This window comes from Pelodiscus sinensis, chromosome 11 (assembly GCF_049634645.1).
Source record: "Pelodiscus sinensis isolate JC-2024 chromosome 11, ASM4963464v1, whole genome shotgun sequence".
NCBI classification, from domain to species: Eukaryota; Metazoa; Chordata; order Testudines; family Trionychidae; genus Pelodiscus; species Pelodiscus sinensis.
The window spans coordinates 44,065,869-44,089,328 of record NC_134721.1 but is presented as its reverse complement, the minus strand read 5'-3'; the positions used below and the strand labels follow the sequence as shown (position 1 = coordinate 44,089,328).

The 23,460-nt window shown below is 59.0% G+C and overlaps 1 protein-coding gene across 5 annotated transcripts in view; it reads left to right on the top strand.

The window, feature by feature from the left end:
* DNAH1 (dynein axonemal heavy chain 1) overlaps positions 1-23,460 on the top strand; it is a 140,351-nt gene that overhangs the window by 114,096 nt on the left and 2,795 nt on the right. For 4 of the 5 annotated variants that reach the window (XM_075939493.1, XM_075939495.1, XM_075939492.1 and 1 more), the window contains exons 56-75: positions 598-789; positions 1,362-1,529; positions 2,049-2,240; positions 2,682-2,813; positions 3,285-3,410; positions 4,603-4,722; positions 5,883-6,032; positions 6,669-6,829; positions 9,786-10,011; positions 10,112-10,307; positions 12,171-12,322; positions 15,024-15,220; positions 15,488-15,632; positions 16,528-16,686; positions 17,355-17,486; positions 18,693-18,863; positions 19,331-19,510; positions 21,453-21,629; positions 21,964-22,134; positions 23,058-23,188. In XM_075939493.1, the coding sequence (XP_075795608.1) occupies positions 598-789; positions 1,362-1,529; positions 2,049-2,240; positions 2,682-2,813; positions 3,285-3,410; positions 4,603-4,722; positions 5,883-6,032; positions 6,669-6,829; positions 9,786-10,011; positions 10,112-10,307; positions 12,171-12,322; positions 15,024-15,220; positions 15,488-15,632; positions 16,528-16,686; positions 17,355-17,486; positions 18,693-18,863; positions 19,331-19,510; positions 21,453-21,629; positions 21,964-22,134; positions 23,058-23,188 (3,278 nt within the window). Of the gene's footprint in view, positions 1-597; positions 790-1,361; positions 1,530-2,048; positions 2,241-2,681; positions 2,814-3,284; positions 3,411-4,602; positions 4,723-5,882; positions 6,033-6,668; positions 6,830-9,785; positions 10,012-10,111; positions 10,308-12,170; positions 12,323-15,023; positions 15,221-15,487; positions 15,633-16,527; positions 16,687-17,354; positions 17,487-18,692; positions 18,864-19,327; positions 19,511-21,452; positions 21,630-21,963; positions 22,135-23,057; positions 23,189-23,460 lie in introns of those variants that run through there. The other variant, XM_075939496.1, reaches the window with a different exon arrangement.

The window sequence follows — 23,460 nt, the reverse complement described above, 5'->3', positions numbered from 1 at the left end:
AGGGAATTTCCCCTCGCCACTGGTGCCGTGAAGGGACTGCCCCAGTCGCCCACTGCAAACACATAAGCTGAGAGAAAGGCTCCTCGTAGGGTTGCCAGGTGTCCGGTATTGAACCAGACAGTCCGGTATTTTTCACCTCCTGTCCGGTAAAAAAATTCAGAAAACACCGGACACTTCAAATGTCTGGTACTTTCTGATTTTCCCCCCGCTTAATATGGAGGCAGCCTGGCAACCCTATTGCTTACCAGGTTCCGCAGGGGAGCTGTCCGGCCTGGCACAGGGAGGTAAGATGGCAGCCGCTGGCAGACTGTTAGGGCCAAAAAGCGTTACCACACGGTTTTTAAAGGGGCCATGATTTGTTTTTTTTTGTTTGTTTTTTGTTTTTTGCTTAACAAACCTTTTCCTGACACGTTTTTGTTGTTGTTTGCTGTTGGTATTTTTTCTGAAACCATCCGGCAACCCTAGCTCCTAGTGCTTGATTGCTCAGCCCTTATGTGGCATCAGCGCCATCGGGTTTTGCCATGCAAGAGTTGCCAACGGGCAGTGCAGAAAGCCAGGTGACGGGCTCTGCTTTTCAGGCACACTTGGTTTTCCTAGGTGCGAGCGATGCAGCGGCCGCCCCTCGGGGTGAAGATGGTGATTGAAGCTGTCTGCATCATGAAAGGAATCAAGCCCAAGAAAGTGCCTGGAGAAAAGCCAGGCTCTAAGGTGGACGACTACTGGGAGCCGGGCAAGGGCCTTCTTCAGGACCCAGGGAAGTTCCTGGAGAGCCTGTTTAAGTACGATAAGGTAAATAACGGCAGAGGGGGGCCGTGCATAGGTTTGGAACTCAGAGATCTGGCCCCCTGTCGTGCCCCAACGCGAGAGGTGTGATCAGCCCCAGGGTAACACGTCCATGTTATGGATGATGATACCATGCCAGAAACGGATCCCTGGAGCCAGCTTCCAAGCCAGGAGGCGCTCCGGGCAGTACATTGTAAGGAGGGGATTCTAGGGCACGTGGCTGGCGGGGATTCCCTTTTGCTGGAGCCTCCGTGGTTCTCGGTGGTTTGATCGCTTTGAGCAGTGAGAACTGGTCAGAGAGGAGCATTTCCCCCTCCCGTTCTCTGCTTGCCTTGCGCAGGAGCACACGCAGCTGCAGGTCTCCTGAACGTACACCAGGAGATGGCCACGCAGCCATCATACCTCTGTGCTGCACCAGCGTGGCCGGCAAAGCTCTTCGGAGTGCCCGCAGCTCCGTCCAGCCCAGAGCCTGGCCCCCACGCGGAGCTTTTGTGGGGTTCTCTGCCCACCTCCCTGGTCTCGGGCTAGCGGGCGTGAGAAGGGTTCGCCACTCCTCACCTCGCCCCCATGCCTTCCAGGACAACATCGCCGATTCAGTGATTAAAGCCATCCAGCCGTATATAGACAACGAGGAGTTCCAACCGGCCGCCATCGCCAAAGTGTCCAAAGCCTGCACCTCCATCTGCCAGTGGGCGCGGGCCATGCACAAGTACCACTTCGTGGCCAAGGCCGTGGAGCCCAAGCGGGTAAGAGCCAAGGGCGCGTGACACACGGGCGCCCAGGGTCGCGCGTGTGCTGTGGCTGCAGCCCCACTGCTGCTCCCGGGCAGCGGGAGCCTGGCGTGAGGGTGCTGGGGGCCGTACTCCCCCTCCCTGAGTGGCAGGAGCTGTGCCACCCTGCCACATGGCGCTGGGTACCCTGGAGGTTAGGCCTGTGGTTCTGTGGTGCTCCGGGCTGCGGAGAGAATGGGAACAAGGGTCAGAAAGCAGGGTATCCCAGCACCGCTCCTGCACCCGGTACGGTGACGGCAGTGAAACCCCCGCATCTTTCACTTGCTTCTCCGACGCCCGAGTGCCTGGGCCAAGCAGGGAGGAGCGACCCGAGGGGCTGGATGAGCCACGGCGCACAGTCGCTTGGGGGAGGGAATCTGCATGCCGAATAACGTAGGCCGTCGGCGGTGAATGGAGCCAGCCCTCCGCCCTCCCCTTGGCGGGTGGACGCCTGCTCGCGCGCCGGGGTGCTCCAAAGCGGCCTCTCCTCTCCAGCAAGCCTTGCGGGAGGCTGAGGAGGACCTGCAGGCCACTCAGAAGATCCTGGACGAGGCCAAGGACCGCCTGCGAGAAGTGGAGGACGGCATCGCCACCCTGCAGGCCAAGTACAGGAGCTGCATCGCCAAGAAGGAGGAGCTGGAGATGAAGTGTGAGCTGTGTGAGCAGAGGCTGGGCCGGGCGGACAAGGTGAGGGGCAGAGAACAGCCAAGTCCCTACCTCAGCCGGGTCCAGCCCTGTAACGAGACGGGCCGCGGGGCTGACAGTGACGTCTCCTCTCTCCCTGCTGCTGCCAATGGAACAGAACTGCCTGGCCCAGCTGTGACCACCCCCCGGGGCCCATTTAAACGCCCAGCTGTGGTGCGGGAGAACCCCTGGGTGAGAGAGCTGTCTGTCTCCCGCCACCTCCCGCCCCAGCCTTCGTGGGGGCGCGGGTGAGGTAGGCCGGGGCGTGACCAGAGCACCAGTGAGCCCTGGCGGCACAGCCCCTGGGGTGCGGGAGGCACAGCCCCAGGGTGCAGATCTGGCCACGGGTCAGCTGTGATGCCCCCCATGGGGACGTGGCCATAGGCGTGGGGCTGAGCTGTGAGGAAGCTGCCGGCTGAGCAGCTGTGTGGGGCTGTTCCACAGTTAATTAACGGCCTGGCAGATGAGAAGGTGCGCTGGCAGGACACAGTCCAGAACCTGGAGTACATGATCAACAACATTGCCGGGGATGTTCTCTTGGCAGCAGGCTTCGTGGCGTACCTGGGCCCTTTCACGGTAAGTAGAGAAGTGGAGCCCTTTCTGGATACCTCTTCCACCTCTCCTGCTTCAAGGCCCGGCGTCCCGTCTCTCCTCTGCCGGTAGAGCATCGTCCCGCCTGACCAAGTCAGTGCTCAGTGATGTCCGGGCTGTTGCACTGCTGTTGAAGGGGTTGTGCTAGCGATACAGCTCCGAGCACGCTGCCTGGCTCCTCGCAGTTACCCCGTTCAGACAGGAATGTGACTTCCCAGAGGGGAGATTTCTGACGCCTTTCCAGGGACATCACCAGTCTGTCTAAACGCTGTAGGGACTCAGCTGTGGAACATGTGTGCAGCCCCAGTTTCCCCCGGGGGGTGTCTCCCTTTGCGGTGTGACGCGGTTCGGGTGAGCCAGGGAGCTGTATTTGAACACAAACAGCTGGAGGAGGGTTGATTTGAAGAGCCGATGCGTGAGCCACTTGAGCTAATGGAGCTTTGCTTCCCCTGACAGGGCCAATACCGCATTGCACTGTGTGAGGAATGGCTAAAGAAACTGGAGGAATACGGCGTCCCGCACACCAAGGAGCCCAGCTTGATAAGCACGCTGGGAGACCCCGTGAAAATCCGATCATGGCAGGTACGTGGCGGGCAAGGGTGCGTGGTGTGACTATCAGCTATCCCGGACAATGAACCCCTCAACCCAAAGGCCAACGCCAGAGCCAGCGTGAGTTTGGAGAGCCCGAGTGGCCAGTTCCCTGGCTGGTCTGGCCAAGAGAGAGGAACAGTCTATACAGCTACCAAAAGCACAGGGGCTTGCCGGGAATCGATCCACCGGGAGCAGCCAAAGGCCAGTGATGTGGGCAGTGATAACAGTGCCACAGTAGCCAACGCGGTCCTGCCTGACCCCTCGTATTGGTAGTTGGAAGAGGTTCTCCCCCCGTATAATGCCAGGAAGGATCGGGCCCCGTCTTGTCTGATGAACTAGCCGCCCTGTGCACATGAGCTGCCTGTTGAGAACTACACGGAAAGTCCCTCTGCTGCCGCTTTCCCTGTGTCACCGCATGGCCACCTAACAGTTTGGCCACTCCATTATGGAGCCAGGCCAAGCCCTGAGCCCAGACCCTGAGCTGCTCTCAGCAAGGCCGTTGCAGTCGCGACTTTAAGCCACGTTTAATCTTGGTACCAGCCATCTGCTAGGCCTGCCCCGCCCCGCCCCGCCATACATCAGAGCAGCATGAGGGTCCCATGGCATCAAGAAGCTGGATAGTGACACAGAGATGTATCGGCCATGCCCCTTCTCCCTCGCTACGTCCGTGTGCCCTAGATCCCCTGTCATGTGGGAAGCCTCCAGGGGCTGGTTCTGGTGACTGGAGCGTTGTTTTGAGCGGCGTAAAGGAACTCAAATCTGGGGGAGGGTCTGACGCCGGTTTCTGCACACCTGTAGCCCAGCTGCGCAACGTGGCATGGTTCCCTGTGCGAACGCATGGGCAGAGCCTACGCAAACGCTGCTGGTGCTAGCTTCCCAGATGGTGAGGAGAGGGCGTTTTGGAGCGAGGGCTGTGTTTGAACCATGCTTGGCTGGCCATTTCTCACGAGAAGAATCTCTGTCCTCCCTGGCCGGAGACGCTTTCCTAGACCTGTGCTAGCTGCAGCGTGTTTGTGTGGCTGGACCTGGCCAGCCGCTCGGACGTGTGTTCAGATGCTCGTGTGCTGGCAGATGGCCGGCTCTGCCGTTTCTCCGGTGCTGAGCGGTGGCAGGGAAGAATGCCTGTGTTGTAAGAGACGCCGTTGAGGTTAGACAGCTAATGTGCTTTTTTGGCTGCCATCAGATTGCCGGCTTGCCCAATGACACCCTGTCCGTGGAGAACGGCGTCATAACGCAGTTTTCACAGCGCTGGACTCACTTCATAGACCCCCAGGGACAAGCCAACAAATGGATCAAGAACTTGGTAAGGGCTTCTTCCGCTCGTGGCCACGTTTGCTGGTACCGGTGGGAGCGTTAGCTGCAAGGCCAGACGTTCCTTCTCTTTCCCCTGCCTTTCCTTTTCCTTCCCTTCCTTGTGCAGTGCATTCTGTCTGGAGCTGCATATAGGGGGCTCCTCAGTCCCTTGGGTGGGATTTTCATAGGAAAAGGACCAGGAAGAAATCCAGCCCAGGGTCAGGCAGAATAGATGGGCTCTGGGGTTTGCCTTTAAGGGGGCCCCAGACTCAGGCTACTTTGCACGATGGTGGGAGCAGACTCCAGGCCCCTCAGCGAGCACTCCTGGTACAGACCCAGGGGGCTCCAGCCTGGCCCAGGTTCCTGACCATAAAACCGTTGGAGGGGAGCTCAGGGAGGAGAGAAGAAGTGGCCCAGCGCTAAGGTCCTGGACTGGGACCCAGAAGATCTGGCCTGTTGGGTGTCTTTGGGCTCCTCACTTGAACCCCTCCCTGCCTCAGTTTCCCCACCTGTGACGCGGAGATTCTGACACTGCCCTGCGGTGCAAAGTGCTACAAGAGTTGCTGACGGAAAGTTCAAGGGCAGAGCTAGGTATTCCTGTGAGCTAGGACCGCAGCGCTCGCCGCGGTCTGCTGGCCTGGGGGGAGGCCGTTTGCGGTCCGCATCCAGACTGCTGTACCTGACTAATGTGTTCCCAGAGACAGCCGCTGCAGCAGCCCTCTAGTGCAGTGAGGGGCCGGGGGAGAGAGGGGTTTAGCAGCTTTCCTTACTGCACCTGCGGCCTCTCTGATCCCTGGAGGATTCTGCAGTCCCACCTACTCCTGCCTTGCAGGCCAATCGGGGCACTGGGTGTGTCCTGGCAGTTAAGTGAGACCTGGTTTCTAGCCCCTCTGGGTGGGGCCCAGATCTCTGGGCCTAGGAGCAGTGCAGGGGGAGTCCAGTGGCGTTACAGCTAGGGATGGAGGATGCGAGGGATACAACCATGCCCAGTTCCCATGGCCAACCAGCACGGAGGCTCAGACCAGGCAGCTGACCGGGTTGAAGCTGTTGGGCTCCCTGGGTTTTACAGTCTGCACGCTGCGGGGCACAGGGATTTCTTTCGTGCACTAGCAATCTGGCTTCCCTGCGTTGCCCACCACCGTGCTCCAGACGCCCTCCCTTGTCCTCCAGGAGAAGGAGAGCGGGTTGGAAGTGGCCAAGCTGAGCGACCGGGACTTTCTGCGCAGCTTGGAGAACTCCATTCGCTTCGGGAAGCCGTTCCTGCTGGAGAACGTCGGGGAGGAGCTGGATCCGGCGCTCGAGCCCGTCTTGCTGAAACAGGTTCTTCCCTGCTCGTTGTGGGACGGGCTCCTCGGCTGGCCTGGCGCTGGCCTCTCCCGTGCTGGCAGGAAGCGGGGGCCTGTGTCTGGTGAGGTTGAGGTTTTGGAGGCAAGAAATGTAGATGCGCCAGTCAGAGTGGTGGAAATTGGGCCTCCGGCTCAGGGGTGGGGAACCTAAGGCCACCGGCTTGCCTGGATCCGGCCCCCGAGGTGCAGGGCTTCCCCCTAACACTGGAGAGCCTGTGCTGGGGCTTCAGTCCTTCTGACGTGCCCCCATCTCCCGCAGGGCTGGAGCACACAAAATCTACTAGCCAGGTGTGCAAGGGGAACCTGGGGAGCGTCTTTTTCCTTCTCAGTCGGGGACCACGGCAGTGGGGGTTCGGGGCTTTTTTGCTTCCCACTCGTGTGCGGCCCCAACTGATTTTTCTGTGGGTCAGCGGCCCCCGACCCGAAGAAGGTCCCCGCCCCTGCTGTAGATCTCCTTTGAACATCTTTCTCTAGCCTGCCACTGCTAATCTGGCTCTCCGCCGGCTGGCGAGGGAAAGCCGTTCAAAGGAGATCTGGAGCGGGGCGGGAGATCTACAGCTGTGTTTTAAATGGAGGCGTTCCCATGTCGCTCGTGTCCCTCTCTTGCCAGACTTACAAGCAGCAGGGCAGCACGGTGCTGAAGCTGGGAGATACGGTCATTCCGTACCACGAGGACTTCACGATGTACATCACCACCAACCTGCCCAATCCCCACTACACGCCGGAGATCTCCACCAAGCTCACGCTCATCAACTTCACCCTCTCGCCCAGGTACCCGGCCCCCCGTTGCACCAACTGAGCTCCCAAGCTATAGGAATCAGAAGGATGCGCCGTGTGCTGAGGGTGCCAGCCCGGTGAGACCTGGGTTCAGTTCCCAGCCCTGCCACAGACTCCTTGGCCTTGGGCAAGTCACTTAGTCCCTCTGTGCTTCATGAAGACAATTGGCTTTCTCTGCCACACTGGGGTTTGGTGAGGCAGTCGGGGGTTATAGCGAGGGGGGCCACATACACATAGGTGCCAGCCCTGTGGGTGCTCTGGGGCTGGCGCACACACGGAAAAAAATTAATGGCTACTTAGCATCCACAGACAGCCAGCTCCTCCCCTCCCATGGCCCCCTGACTGCCGCAGCCTTTAAGATCAATTCCTCCCCCTCCTCCCTCCAGTGCTTCCCAGTCTGCAATCAGCTGCCCCCTGGTGGGCAGGAGGGAGGGGAGGAGTGGGAATGGGGCGCACTGGAGGGGAGGGGATGGAAAGAGGCGAGGTGGGGATGGGCTGTGGGGCAGAGGCAGAGAGTCGGGGTGGGGGCAGGACCTGGGGTGGAGCAGAGATGTGAGCCCCCCGGGGCCCACAGGAAGCTAGTGCCTGTGCGTAGAGATTCACATACCACAGGTAGCTGTGTTGTGCTTAAAAGAAGCACCCGGGATCTCTTTCAGGGGGATAAGGCAAGAGGCCACATTTATTGAACATACATAGACCAATCAACACTTTATCATATGCATATGGCACATCACACTCATGCGCTCTCACACACACACAAGCACACTCCGTCTTGTTGTTCCCAAAAGTTGCTCCCCCTAACTGCACTGGCCAGGTGAGTCAGATGGGGGAGGGGTGGAGCTGGGCTTCTGCTGATCCGGATCGATGCTCCCATGTTGACAAGATGAAAACCCGGGGTCTCTCTGCAAGATGCCTCCTATTTATCCCTCTCATGCAGCCAATTAGTCATCACCTCGCCTTTCTTAATGCTGCTTCAAAGAGAGTTCTTCCAAGGGCAGGCACTTGCTGCTTGACTCCCAAGGCGTCTGTCTGTCCAGTCTTCTTAATGAGCTCACTGCACAGGTATTGTCTTAGATCTGGCTCCCAGCCCCTCTCCACCCTTGCAACTGCTGCTGGAGGTGCTCCCCTTTCATTCTCCATTCACACCGCATTCATTTCAACAGGGCAATCAAGGAAAGGGGAGAGCTCAAAAGACTTTTTTCTTACAAGATCTAGATATCTTAATACAAAGTTCTAGGAGAAATGTTACAGAGATTCTCTAAGAACACTTAACAAAGATAGATCGAAAAGGACAAGATCTTAATACAAACTATAATATTACAGGGATTTATCCACAGCTGCACTGTGTGTCTCCAGAGGTGACACCCAGGGCAGTGTTCCCCACCAGTGTATGCCACGGTCTTTGGGGCGGCACAGCAACTCCCCTAGCCAGTCGCTTGGTTCGCGCCAGGCGCCCCACACAGCACCAGCAGTCGGTGCACGAGCGTTTCCGGCACCGGCTTGTTTGTGCGGCTCTGTGCGCTACACGCGGACATGGACGCACAATGTTTCGATCCCACCGGATTGTACGGTCCTGCGGTGCACAGGAGGAAACAGCCGTGTCAGCACGAGGGCGCTGTGGCTCGTGTTGGGTGAGCGAGGCGTTGGGAAGTGAGGGGAATCGTGGGGGCACGCCAGACAGGCCAGACTCCGAATGGGGCAGCGTCTGGAATAGGGGTGGAAGCGACTGGTCGACTGTCTGACAAGCAGATGCTTATTGGATAGTCGATGGTCACTCAGCTAGTCGCTCCCCTCCTTGCTGCCTGTATCAAAGAGAGGAGCAGGAGCTGGTGCGGAGGGAGCCAGCTTAAAAGCCAGGTCCCCCCAGCACCGTCTCCGTGAGGGGCAGGGGAGGCAAACGCGTCCCTGCTGCTGCGTCTCTCTCTTTGAAATGTACAAGAACCACCTGCGGCTCTGGTACATTTCCAAGGGCGAGGCGCAGCGGGATGGCGAGCGCCCCCCTTATCGACTGATTGAGTGGTTGGAAACTCCATCGACTACTCGATTAGTCGATTAATCGAAATGTCACATCCCTAGTCCGGAGAGGTTGGTGTAGGGTAGCGCCGTTTGGTTACACTCTGTGCGCCCACCTCCCCTGTTTGAGGGTGGAATGAGGTGGAACGGTAGTTCGAATTAGAAAGCCTAATCCGAACTACCTACCCTGTGCCGCGTGTAGCCGCGGGCACGGAGTCCGAACTACCGGGGATTTAAAAATGGCGGCACCCGGCAAGATGCAAAAGAAGCCTGGGATATTTAAATCCCGGGCTTCATTTGCAACTTCGGTTGACTACATTAACCACCCTAGTTCGAACTAGGGTGGTAGTGTAGACATGCCCTGAGAATGGGCTGCTTTGGGCTGAAAGCTGTTCTTCCCATAGACACTGGCTTCCTGCAGGCCCGCTCTGGCCCTGCCCCTACCAGACCCCTTCCCCGAAGCCCCCACCTTACCTCTTCCTGCCCCTCTCACGCCAGGCCTGGCCCCCACTCCGTCCCCCAAGTCCCCACCCGTGCTTCTGCCATCCCTGCTCCTCCCCCTCCCTTCCACAGCATGCTGGGAAACAGCTGATTGCTGGTGAGGGAGAGGAGTAGACGGGGCAGGGACCTTTGGCAAGGAGGAGGCACTGGGAAGGAAGAGAGGAGCTGGCTTCTGGTGGGTGCTAAGCACCTGCTACTATTATCCTTCCCCCCCTCCCCCCGCGTGGGTGCTCCCACCCCAGAGCCCGGACAGAGTCAGTGCCGCTGGTTCTCCTGGCCCCCGTAACATTGCTTGTGCTGACCTCCTTCCCCGTCTGCAGCTTCAGGGCTCCTGTTAGGTGCTGCCTCTGCCAGGCTCTCGCCCACGTGAATTATCAGTGGCCCTGAGCCCCGTGGTCGGAAAGTCCGGCCATGACCTCCGCGGCTTCTGTTACAGCGGCTTGGAAGACCAGCTGCTGGGACAAGTGGTGGCGGAGGAGCGACCGGACTTAGAAGAGGCCAAGAACCAGCTGATCATTAGCAACGCCAAGATGCGCCAGGAGCTGAAGGAGATAGAGGACCAGATCCTGTACCGGCTCAGCTCCTCCGAGGGGAACCCCGTCGATGACTTGGAGCTCATCAAAGTGCTGGAGGCGTCCAAGCTAAAAGCAGGGGAAATCCAGGTGAGTGGCTGATCCACGTGCGCAGACACCCAGCCCTGGGTGGGTGAACCCGTTAGGACCAGGGAAACATGCAGCTGCGATGCCTCCGCATGTCCCGCAGGCCAAGGTGAAGATAGCCGAGCAGACGGAGAAAGACATCGACATCACGCGGCTGGAGTACGTGCCCGTAGCCGTCCGCACGCAGATCCTTTACTTCTGTGTCTCCGACCTGTCCAACGTGGACCCCATGTACCAGTATTCACTCGAGTGGTTCCTCAACATCTTCTTGTCCGGAATCACCAACTCCGAGAGAGCAGGTACCCGAGGGGTCAGGCGCTTGGTGCTGTGAGAATAGGATCCTGGCACTGGTTTGCTCCACACCCGGGGACCAGTCCAGCCCGGGGGCAAGTATGAGCTTCATGCCAGATCCAAGTCTGGCCCTGGCTGTTTTCTGCTTGAACGAGGTCTCCTGCCCGTCACGCTCAGAAGTTCCTTCTGTCTCGAGACACATAAAGCTAGTTCAAGAAGAGACACGGAGGCGTCCTACATCGGCCAGCTTGGCGTTGCCAGTAAGGATGTTAAATATCGGTTAATTCACTAGTCGAGTAGTCGATGGAATTTCCATCGACCGCTCAATTAGTCGATAGGCACTTCCCCGTTCCTCCTTTGAAATGGGCAAGAGCCCCAGTGGGGGCCGAGCGGGGGCTCTGGTGCATTTCAAAGGTGGAACTCTGTGTGCAGCCCACACCAGTGGGAAGCCCCGCTGACCCCGTTCTCCCCGCGCTTCGAAATGCACAAAGCTGCCGCTTCGAAGTGCTCCCTCTTCCCCCCCCCCATTTGCTGCTTCTGTCTGATAGAGGCAGCAAAGGGGGGGAGAGCAGCTAGTTGACTCGACTATCCAATAAGCCAGGGCTACTCAACTGTGGAAGCCCCGGGGGCCCCAATGATACTCACAGCACATGCCAAGGGCCGCAGCTTAGGGGTGGTTGCATAGACATGCAAATATAGATGCAAATATATGCAAATAGCTTCTTTCACACTGACAGGCAAGATTACACAACACAGGCCCCATTTGAGTCAGTTCTGCTGATATTAATAAAATGCGACATTCACCCAATTTGCACCCATACGACAGCACTTTCAGTGAGCAGTGCCAGGCCAGGAATTGAACTACTAAAACGCGTATCAGCAGAAGACCATTAAAGAGACTCCTTTTTTGTTTTGGCTCCCGCCCGTGGGCCGCATGTTGAACCCAAACCGTACCATGGGCTGCAAACAAACAGGCCGTCCACAAGCCGTGTGCTGAGTAGCCCTGCGATAAGCATTTGCTTAGCAGATAGTCGACTGACTAGTCCTTAACATCCTTAGTTGCCAGCATGAGAGAATTCTCTCTGCCTGGGAGCATCTTTCTCCTCCACTGGTTCTCTTCTGAAGGGCAGATTATTACCTGGCACACAGCCGGGTAAGCAGTGTGCCAGGTTACCCCTGAGCACCTCTGGCTCCTTCCTTTGGGGAGTGCTTTTTCCAGGCAGTAAACTTTATCAAGCCCTTCGTGCCTCGGTAAGCACCTACCTGCCATCCACGTGATGTTCTGAGGAGCGAGACGGAGGCCCAGCGGCACTGGGATCCGCCCTCTGACACCACGTTTCCCTGCCCCATAACCACCAGGCCAGTCCCATGCAAAGATGTCTCGTTTCTGCTCAGACGGCTGCTGTTACTGAATGTCATGGCTCAGGGTGTTTAAAATGCCGGCAGCACAGAGCAACCTTGAAACTGAGACAAGGGCAAATGTTTCCCTCGGCCGCTGCCACCTCGCTGTCACCCCAGGAAGAGCCCAGACGCCTGTACTGAGGTGTGAGCAGGGGGCGCCATTCATGAACACACCATGGCAATGGTGTGCACCTGTGCTGAGCAGAAACACGCTGGGTGTATTGATAGCGGCCCGCGCCGGGAGCGTCTTCCTCCATTTCCACCGGTGCTTGCCTGAGTCGGTTGCCCTCTGTTCCTCGTGAAGGAGCAAACGGTCCTGGGACAGACCTGACGGAAGCTGAGATTAGCAGGGAGGGCCTTGAACACTGAAATGTACCCAGATCCCGGCTGGCACAGGCCACCGTGGTACTGAGTGTGGGTCCCTTCTCCGCCGCTCTCAGCATTGCTGGTTTGTGCCTGGCTCTTTTCAGACACCCTGAAGAAGCGGATCGTGAACATAAACAATTACCTCACCTTCAGTCTCTACTGCAACGTGTGCCGCAGTCTCTTTGAGAAGCACAAACTCATGTTTGCCTTTCTGCTGTGCGTCCGCATCATGATGAACGAAGGGAAAATCAACATGGTGAGTAAATAACAGGCTCCCGCTTGTTTAAATGAGCAGCTATCCTGGGACAGCCAAGTCCAGACTGCACCTGCTCCGTACTTTCTACAGATGATTCTCCACCCATGGCTGATGATTTGGATTCTCTGGCCAAGTTTCTAGTCATAAGGGAAGAGTTACCCATCCTGGTCATCTGTTAGGGTCTGGCTAATGTTCTGAATCTTCCATCAAAATACAATTTTGATCTCCTGGGGTCTTCTCTAGGTAATTTAGTCTGCAGCGCACACCTTTCTCCAGTTTGGCTGTGATGAAAACAAAGGGAATTCAGGGTGGTTGGTTCTGGCTCATTCATGGAGTATCTGCTACCTGACCCATTAAAAGAGCTTTTTACCCCACACGAGAAGGTTGGCAGATGGCAGAGTGTCTTACCGCACTTAAATTACTGGGGGTTTGCAAGGGTTGGGCTTTCATACAGAGCTTTGCTTCCAGAAAGATCAAGATGAATTTGGCTAAAGAGAAGGGATTTTACAGAAAATGGGCTAAACAAAGTGGCTGTGTCTACACTGGCCAATTTTTCCAGAAAATCAGCCGCTTTTCCGGAAAAACTTGCCAGCTGTCTACACTGGCCACTTGAATTTCCGCAAAAGCACTGACGATCTCATGTAAGATCGTCAGTGTTCTTGTGGAAATACTTTGCTGCTCCCGTTCGGGCAAAAGTCCTTTTGCGCAAAACTTTTGCGCAAAAGGGCCAGTGTAGACAGTTCAGATTTGTTTTCCACAGAAAAGCCCTGATCGCGAAAAGGGCAATCGGGGCTTTTTTGCGGAAAAATGTGTCTAGATTGGCACGGACGCTTTTCCGCAAAAAGTGCTTTTGCGGAAAAGCGTCCATGACAATCTAGACGCTCTTTTCCGAAAATGCTTTTAACGGAAAACTTTTCCGTTAAAAGCATTTCCGGAAAACCATGCCAGTCTAGACGTAGCCAGTAAGTCTTGCGGCTAACCTGGAAAGGAAATATCAGTTGATGTCAATGTTCTTCCTTTTCCTTCTTTGCGTAGTAGGGTGCTTTCTGCTTTAGGCATTGGTTTAAGGCCATGTGTTCACTAGCCGCTGGATTGATGGTCAGCGCCTGAGCCAGAGGGGCTTGATTTATTGTGTCTGGTGTAGATGCGATCAATCAATTGCCGAGAGCTCTCCCCTCAATTCTAGTACTCCACCAAAATGGGCAGAGAAAAATGGGCAGAGTCGAGGAGAGCGTGTCAGCTGTCAACTCAGGCCTTGTCTACGCTGGCATGTTTTGCCACCAAAAACTGCCTCTTGGTGACAAAACTGAGAGTGTACACACTGCAATGAAAATTTTGTTGGGAAAAACACCCAATTTTGGTGACAAAAAGCTTCCAGCCCCGCAAGAGCCTTTTGTCTTTTCCCCTCCCTTTATTGTCGACAAAAAGCCAGCGTGGACTCTGCTGTTTGTTTTGTCGAGAGAACTGGCTTCTGCCAGGATCCCACAAAGCCTGTCCTGATGGTTCTGCTCAGTGTTTTGTGATCTCCGCTGCCCTGCAGGCTGCATCCCTCCCCTTTCAAATCTCCAGGAAGTATCTGACAGCTGAGTGAGCTGCTCCCTTTGGGGAACAAACAACAAGAGCAAATCGCTGGAATGTTCCTGTTCTGCCCTACTAGGAACACAGGCAGGGGGAGGGCTGCCGCAAGGGGAGGGCTAGAAAGACGCCGTGCTGCTTGCACATTCCTCAGCACAGAGAGCTCACAGAGCTACTCAGGATGCTGCTCCCAGCAGCTGAGGAGGCAATGGGAGAACTTGGAGAGAATCCCAAGAAGCACAGAGATCAGCTCTGCCTTCCCACAATGCTGCCTTTTGTGGCCAACCCTTCCCCGTGCCGACACAGCCTGACTGTGGCGAAGACTCCGCAGTAAGCAGACCTAAGCACGTCGACCTCAGCTACGTGAATAACATAGCTGAAGCTGCGTAACTTAGGTCACAGCCCACGGGAGGATAGACCAGGCCTGGGTGAACCTAATGCTGGACCCCTCGCGCTGCAATCAAATCCCAAAACTACTCCTCTGCTCATAAAGCAGGACTCTGTAGCAGGCCGATCAGCTGACCCTGTTACGGGGCTGTAGGAAATCTAGACTTCTCAACCCCTAGAGAGGTAAGGCCTAGGGTGCATTGGCAGTGCTGTGGCAGAAATCTCACGATCTGACCTGCGACAGAGCGGACAGCATGACAGACCCGAGTAGACAGTCTCTTACTGGAACCTGGCGTGCCTCACAGGTCAGGGCGCAGATATTCCGCACGCTGGCAGTTGACACTGAAGTGAAACTCCCTGACCCGTCACAAATTGTGTTCACGCTCCCCCACACTGGTCCTCGAGAAGCTAAACAAGAAATCACACAGGCCCCTTCATTGCTTTCCAGTTCCCCTGCTCCCACTTAGCACATGGGTCCAGAGCAGTGAGAAGTGATTGAAACACTCTTCAAAATGTTCTCCTGACCCCAAAGAGCCAGCCACATTACCAGATCAAGATTAGTTTGGCTCTTGCCCAAAATACCATGCTGCCAGCCGGCCCTTTCTGGTCTAAAACAGACGGTTTCTTAGAAAGAAAGAAGGGTTATTCACGCTGCAGGCTCTGGCAAGGGCCTGCCCCACGGAGCGCGACCTTCGAGGCCGAGCAGGCTGGCGGTAGACGCGTGCTGTGTGCCCCGCAGGATGAGTGGCGTTACCTCCTGTCTGGAGGGACCGTGAAAACGATGCGCGAGAACCCGGCTCCCGAGTGGCTGTATGAGAGAGCCTGGGGGGACATCTTGGCCTTAACCAACCTGAGGAATTTCTCCAGCTTTGCAGACGACTTTGTGGACAACGTCGAGGGGTTCCGCGCAATTTTTGACAGTGCCGAGCCGCACCGGTGAGTCCGCCCCCCCGCAGCTGTGGGTCCGAGTTCGGTTGGCTGCGGGGTGGGCAGCAGAGACATGCTCCCGCAGCGATGCAGCCACGTGGCCTGGAGCAAGAATGAGGCAGAACCCAGGCCTGGCGCACAGTGAGCTCAGATCCCAGGGCTGACGTGGGTGGGGTTAGGAGAGCCGTTCTCCGTGGCCTGGTGTATTCGGCGTCTGGTTTAAGCCCCTTCCGTCCCCAGAGGGTAACGTACAGTCAGCATGTGATTGTCTTGCAGAGAGCCGCTGCCTGGCAAGTGGGACAGCCAGCTGGACTCCTTCCAGAAGCTGCTGCCCCTCCGCTGCCTGCGAGGAGATAAGGTCACCAACGCCATGCAGGACTTTGTGGCCCTGAATCTGGACCAGCGCTTCATCGAGCCCCAGGTAACCGGCCGGGCTCGTCCGGGCGTGCCTGGAGCGAAGAGACGGGGTGACGCTCACCGGCAGCACAGGGCCTGGGATCGCCCCTGCCGGGCGGGGGGAGGCTGATGTGGCTGTAAATGGATGCTCTGCAACCACTCTAATACCTCGCTCGTGTACAGCATTGTCATGGAGTGCGGGGGAGTCACCCGGCCCCGCATCCCCGGCCACAGCCAGATGGGACTCCCGGCAGGTAGAACAGAAGGGTCACTGGTTCCCAGGGACACAGCGATGTCTTGTTACAGGAACCAGGAGCAGCCAGGACCATCCCATTTGGGGAGAGGGGACCCGGAGCCAGCACCCCGCCCCCCTCCCTGCATCCTCAGGCACCCAGCAACTGGTCCCAGCCCTGCAGGCAGCCCCGCCCCTCCTTTGTTCAGATGAACCCACCCAGGCTCAGGTTACAAGAGAGCCTGAGCCACTGTGCACATGCTAAGATGGGGCAGCCTCCCCCTCAGTGAGAGCCACACCCAACATTACCATCGCCAGCCAGGGAAACTGAGGCACACACTGCGTTACTGCAGAACAGACAGGACAGTAGGAACCACAATCCCCACTGTCTCTCAGGCACTTCCCATGAGTAGCTCTCCAAGCCCTTTGTAAAGCAGGGCAGTGGCGTTATCTCCCTTTTGCAGCTGCGTAAACTGAGGCACGGAGCAGTGAAGTGACTTGGCCAAGGTCAACAGGCCAGTGGCAGAGCCAGGCATGGAATCGAGGCCTCCTGAGTCCCAGTGGGGAAGGGGCGGGGCCTCAGGGCAGGGCAGATCCTGGGTTTCCCTTCACTATAAAAAGGTGGGAGACCACTCTCTGGGCAGGCCACCCCACACAGGCCGCCTGACAGCCCCTTCCTGTCTTTCAGACGTCAGACCTCACTGCGGTGTTCAGGGAGTCCGCCTCCACCACCCCGCTGATATTCGTGCTCTCCCCTGGGACGGACCCAGCCGCCGATCTCTACAAATTTGCTGAAGAAATGAAGTTCTCCAAGAAGCTGTCGGCTATTTCTCTGGGCCAGGGTCAGGTGAGCCACTGGCAGGCTCGGGGCGAGCACTGTGTCACTCCGTGCCCAAGGGGTTACTCGCGTAGCGCCCGGGAAGCCAGGCTCTAACCTACCCGTCTGGAGAGGCCCCTTTGGCCGTGGCGGGAGGGATCGTTCAGCAGGGACGGCCCCTTGCATCCTTCCACCCGCTGGCCCTTTCTCCCGCTGAGCCTCTTTTGGGAGCAAAACTCACTCCTGGCACGGACGCCACTGCCCTCGTGTGGTGAGCCGGGGCTTTGCCGAGGCGCCGGTTCGGGTGGACCGTTCCCCTTTGGCAGGTGCAGGCGTCAGAGCCGCCGTTGCGAGGCCAAGTAGCTACCTGGTCTGAGGGCCTTGGAGCACGGGTGTCCCGTGCGTGAGGCTAACAAGCCAGCTGGCGGACGCGCGGCGTGGTGGGGTGGTGGGGAGGAAGGGGGCCAGTGCCCGTGTACCCCACCGGTCAGCGCATTACGCACGCCCCACGCTGTGCTCGCTCCTCCCAGGAGCGAGCCCCTTACCGCCCTGGCTGGGGCTGTGCCAGGACAACCCTCGGAGCTGGCCAGACGGGCGGCCCTCACGCTAGTCGAGCCCCGCCGCTGTAGCTCTACCCCCGCCCTGAGCCTGGGCCACGGCCACTGACAGCCGCGGCTCATCTCGGCACCCTCCCCTAGGGTCCCCGCGCCGAGGCGATGATGCGAAGCTCCATGGAGCGCGGGAAGTGGGTCTTCTTCCAGAACTGCCACCTCGCCCCCAGCTGGATGCCGTCACTGGAGAGACTCATCGAGAGCATCAACCCTGACAAGGTGACCCCGCCTCCACGGCGTTACCCAGCCTCCTCCGCACCCCCCGGGGCAGGGGAGTGGCCTGCTTGGGAGCGTGTGGCTCACCTCTCCCACGGGCACTCCTCCTGCTGCCCCCCTTAACAGCACACAGCTTGGAGGGCACCTCGGTGCTCCTCCTCCGCCCACCTGCTGACGGAACATGGCTCCGGCGCCCTGGCGCTCATTGCTTCGTGCTAGGACCCGTCTCCCCCCTTTGGCCATACCCCGCCCGGGGCGAGAATGTAGCTTCTGGGTTCCACCCAGCTCGTGGGGAATGAGAGGTGTTACCGGCCCGCAGCGAGAGTGACGGGCGGGCCTGGCCACTCTCCGACAGCGACGGGCGGGGAGCCGCTTACACCCTGCAAGGAGCACACGAGCATGGGGCCCGTGTCCAGCCACAGACCTGCCAGTGCGTCTGTCAGGCCGCGCGCTTGGGGCACGCAGGGAGACCCAGTTGTCTCAGCAAGCAGCTCGTACCCACCCCAGAGATGCCTCTTAGCCCAGTGCCGTACGAGCCAGGGAGCCGGCGGCTGCTGTCTGAAACAGCCACAGCTGGGTTGGCCTGCAGCTCTCGCGAGTGAGACTGACCGGGGGCTGCTTGATTCGCGACAGCCTGGCTCTTCAGCAGGTTGGGGCTGGCTGTCACGGATTCACAGCAGCGGTGCTTGTTTGGGAAGCCATCAAGAGGCAGATGCAGCTGCCTCCCACTGGCGCATCAGCTTTGCTGTCCGACTGTATCCGGGTGCTTCTGCTCTTTGCCCTCAACCTCCTCGCGCGTGCTACAGAAAAACTGCACCGCTTCCACCAGCTACCCCCGAATGGTCACCGCGCGGTGCCCCCCACGCGACAGCAATACAGCGTATCCAGCTGAGGGGTGCTTCATTAATGAGGCCCTTTTTAACATCCGGCGGGCAGACTGTTGCCTCTGATGGACGCTGGGGGAGCCAACGGTGTGCCGCACAGCTTGGTATCTAACTGGCAGCAGAAAAACCTTTCCTGGGGCTGGGCAGGCAAGCGGAGCGAGTTTCCCGTGGGTCTGAGCACAGATCTGGGGGGTCCCTCGGGAGAGGTTTGTGCCTCTGAGCTGGGAAGCGCCCTGCCTCCAGCGAGGGAGGGTTGCAGGACATGTCCGTAGCAAGCGGGTGTCTCACATGTAACCCCAGCACTCGCTGTCCCTGGACTGCCTAGGTGCACCGCGACTTTCGCCTGTGGCTCACCAGCCTGCCCAGTAACCAGTTCCCAGTGTCCATCCTTCAGAACGGCTCCAAGATGACCATCGAGCCCCCGCGCGGGGTCAAGGCCAACCTGCTCAAGTCCTACATGAGCCTGAGTGACGACTTCCTGAACTCCTGCTCCAAGGTGAGCCCCGCGTCCTCCCCCCACTGGCTGCTGTGACCGCCCATTCCCCCTCGGACCGCCAGCGAGCGCACGGGCCCTGTGCCAAAGGTGCGCGGGGCCTCCCTGGCGGCGTGCTCTTCGGCCAGGCCCTGCCAAGCGGCCTGGGCTGGTGGGCTCCGTTGCAGGCCCCAGGCAGCGGGAACTGGGGTTTATTTCTTGTAGACAGGCGTGCCGCCGTGGCCGCCGATTGGCAACGTCGCAGCCGGCCCAGCTCACACTGGGACGTTAACATTCACCCTCGGTGCCTTACCTAGGATTATACGCCCAGGCCTTCCCCAAATGGGGCAGCCAGAGCCACCATTCCAACCCTGCGGCAATCAGCGGGTCGGGCCCTCCAGCTGCTGATGTGTGTGGGGCAGACCCGAGAGAGCGCGACAGAACCACCCGCTGGTCGAGCAACTCTCGCTGCTCTGCCCCGGGCCCAGTAGGTCTCCGAGTTTAAGTCCCTGCTGCTGTCGCTTTGCCTGTTCCACGGGAACGCGCTGGAGCGGAGGAAGTTCGGGCCGCTGGGGTTCAATATCCCCTATGAGTTCACGGATGGAGACCTCCGCATCTGCATCAGCCAGCTGAAGATGTTCCTGGACGAATATGCGGACATCCCGTACAAGGTCGGTGTGGAGGGCTCGTCTGCCGTGCCTCGGGATGGGCACTGGCGTGGGTGTCCCGTGGGTAAGGCGTGGGACCGCTGCCTGGCCCCACCCTTGCTCTGCCCATGGGATGCCTGCTGTCGGCGTATTGGGGGCAGAGCGTTGCTGCGCCCAGCACCCACCTTCCTGGTGCTGGAGGGGCTGGGTTGGGTCGGGTCGGGTGGCACACCGTCCTCTCCCCTGGTGCTCTGGGCCTGGAGAGGCCAGGCTGGGCTGGGCAGCACCCCTCCTTGGGCTGGGGAGAGCGTGTGCCTGCCTGCTCTCCTCCCTGTGGTTGGAAGGGGGGAGCACGTGTGAGGCACGCTGCCCCACCTTCCCGTGGGAGGGCGGGAAAGGGGTGGGGCCTCCGCAGAAGGGGCGGGACTGGAGGTGGGGCGGGGATTTGCCTCCCCCAGCCCTGCCTTCACCAAGGAGGCAGTGGGTGTGAGGAATGCCCACGGGAGTGTGGTAACGAGCTGGAGGGGCCCAGAGGCAGCCTGCCCTACATGGTGGTTAGAGCAGTGGCAGGTCAGCAGCCAGAGGGGCCACGCGTCAGTTTCAGTCCCTGGGACGGCTGTGGAAAGTGGCCTGTGGAACCCGACTGATCAGGTCACCTGGTCAGTGTTAGGTTAAGCTACCGTCTGACCGACCAGGTGGGATCCCGGGTGGGAAGCTCCCAGCCCACTGTGCTTCCAGCCCTGCACTGGGGCTGGGGTGGCTGCCGGCCGTGGGCCCCGCGCTGGGTCTGGTGGGGCTGGAGCAGCCCTCCACCCGTGGAAAGCCTGGGGCCCGGTAAGCATCACCCTTTCACGTTACCCATTCCCATGCTGAGCGGAGGTGTTCGCCGGCTCCCACCAATCCAGGTGCAGCAGACATACAAGCCCGGATCTGCCCTGCAGCACCTGAGTGGCCAACACGCCCACTCCCCCTCCCCCTCCAGGGCCTCCACCCACCCATTCTTTGCCCTCCCCCTCCTGCCCCTGGGCTTCTGGTGGGCCCTGATGGTCGCCATCAGGCCCCCCACAGTCCAGGAACTGTATCTGTATTGATCTCGCAGGCCGAAGTCTGGCGCTCTGCCCGTGGAACTTGTTCCCAGCAGGAATGTCCCTCGGACTGTTGACTAGAAGTTTTATAATGAGAGCCCTGAGCAGAAATGAGCTGCGGCTCGACACCGCCAGGCACGCCGACCCCACGTCCACACACCCCATTTCTGCACATTTGCAGGGTTCCAGATACACATGGGCTACGTCTAGACTGGCATGATTTTCCGCAAAAGCTTTTAACGGAAAAGTTTTTCCGTTAAAAGCATTTGCGGAAAAGAGCGTCTAGATCGGCACGGACGCTCTTCCGTAAAAGCAATTTTGCGGAAAAGCGTCCGTGCCAGTCTAGACGCGGTTTTGCGCAAGAAAGCCCCAATCACCATTTTCGTGATCGGGTCTTTTTTGCGCAAAACAATACTGCGGTGTCTACACTGGCCCTCTTGCACAAAAGCATTTGCTTTTGCCCGAACGGGAGCAGCATAGCATTTCCACAAGAAGCACTGATTTCGGACAGTAGGAAGTCAGTGCTCTTGCGGAAATTCAAGCAGCCAGTGTAGACAGCTGGCAAGTTTTTCCGCAAAAGCAGCTGCTTTTACGGAAAAACTTGCCAGTCTAGATGCAGCCATTTTGTATCGGCATCCACAAAAATGAGCCGCAAATGTTGGCACCCACATGTGCGTGTGCAGGGCCCGGGGGATGTGAGGCAGATCCCTGAGCATTTGCAGGGCGCTGTTTATAACCGACCATGCAGAGACAGACTTCCCCATCGGGGTGCCCAACGCATCCTGCACTTGCTCTCTCACTGAGACTCCAGTTCATGTCCCTGCACTTTGGGGTAGGACGCTGCTTCTGAGGTAACGCTGCTGCTCCCCTCTCCTTTCCAGGTTCTGAAATACACGGCTGGGGAGATCAATTACGGAGGTCGGGTGACAGACGACTGGGACAGGCGCTGCATCATGAATATATTAGAAGATTTCTACAAGCCGGAAGTTCTAACTGAGGATTTTGCTTATTCCGAGTCTGGGATCTACAAACAGATCAACACCACCTATGATCTTAACGTAAGTCCTCCACACGTTCTCCGAGCCTCAGACACAGAACTGAGTGCAAGCTCGAGCCTGGAGACTCCAAACCGGGGGCCGTCCTCAGTAGGGAGGTGATGTGGTCCCAATTCAGCAGCAGACTGTACAGGGCAATAGAGGCCGTTTATCAGACGCCGTACCTGCAGCTAACAGCAAGAGCCTCAACACAGGTGGTTGGGTCTGGGAGGCAGCGGCTGTCTGGTGGGTGCCGTGGACACCCAAAGGCTCTCAAGCAGAACGTGTGTCGGCTGGGCCAGTCCCCCTCAGACCAGAGCTGGGCGGGTCCCCCGCCTCACGGCTGATCTCCCCCTAGGGCTACATCCAGTACATCAAGAGCCTGCCGCTCAATGACATCCCGGAGATCTTCGGCTTGCACGACAACGCCAACATCACCTTTGCGCAGAACGAGACCTTCATGCTGCTCGGGGCCATCGTTCAGCTGCAGCCAAAGACGTCCACGTCCGGCGGCCAAGGCCGGGAGGAGGTGCATGGCTGGGCGTGCCACATGCCCCGTGCGGCACACGCTGCTCTGGGGGAGAGTGGAAGGCAACGCCCGCCCTGCTCTGGCTCCTCCAGCCGCGTCCCCTCCCGCTGCGCCAGGCCGGATTTGGGAAGGCGAGCGGGGTGGGGCCAGTCAGCCCGGGGAGGGGAGATCGGCGGCTCCTGGAGCTAGCAGTAGTGCGGTAGCCAGCCCTCTCCTGGCTAAGGGGGGGATGCTGTGCCCTAGAGACCCCAGGCAGACACGCTCACTGAAAGCCACCTGGCAGTTTGTGCAGGGACCTCAGCCTCTGCGTCCTGGCCGGGGACGTGTTCCTCACTAGGGGCACGTTGCCGAGCGAACGCCTGCCTGCCCCGCCCACGGAGGTGGAGGAGGCGTCTCCTGCTGCAGCATCATGCAGGCAGCGTGTGCGTGGAGGGAAAGCAGCTCTCTCTGGGGGGGGGGGGGGGTCCACGTTCCTCCCCAGCACCCGCCTTGGGAGATGATCTGGCTGGAATCCGGGCAGCCCTGCAGCAGCTGATTTGGAGGGAAGCTAGTGAGTGGCAACAAGACTGTCCCCTGCTGGCGGAGGAGAGAGCAGCAGCATGGAGATGGGGACGCAAGCCCAGCGCGCGGTGGAGCCTGAACGCAGCTGGTCCAATGACAGATCCTGCCCCACCCCTTGTACCGCAGCTGGCTCCTGGCCGCCTGTTCCCTGGGCCTGCCCGGAGAGCTCCTCGAGGAGTCCTCTCTAGGATGAGCACTAGAGGGTCAGGGCCAGGCCTTTCCTGTGCTTCCCCTCGAGGAGCAACCCGCGGTGCCAGCTAACCCTGTGAGATCTCGGGCCGGAAAGGCGCCTGGCTCCGGCCCCTCCCTAGTGCTGCCTCCCCACGAGCAGCTTCTCACGCCGTGCGCCGTCTGCGTTCCAGCTGGTGGAGGAGACGTCGAAGGACATCCTGGCGAAGGTCCCCGTGCCCATTAACCTGCAGGAGGTGATGCTGAAATACCCGGTGCTGTACGAGGAGTCCATGAACACGGTGCTGGCGCAGGAGGTGATCAGGTAGAGCTCCGCCTCACAGCCTGGCTTCCTGCCTGCAGGCCCCCCGCCCCTCCCCAAAGGGAGCGTCTGCCCCCGCCGGGAAGGGACCTGGATGAGCAGAGCAGCCCCGCGGCGAGGGGCCAGCAGCAGAACCTCAGCGCCTTTTCAGCTGGGCCTCTTGCGCCACGTGGTGGGCCTGGCCATTCCTGGGTTGATTAGGTTCAGGTAGGGCCAGAGCCTTAACATCCCACCTGTGCCGCAGGGCGCGAGCATCTTCTCAGTACAGGGACGCC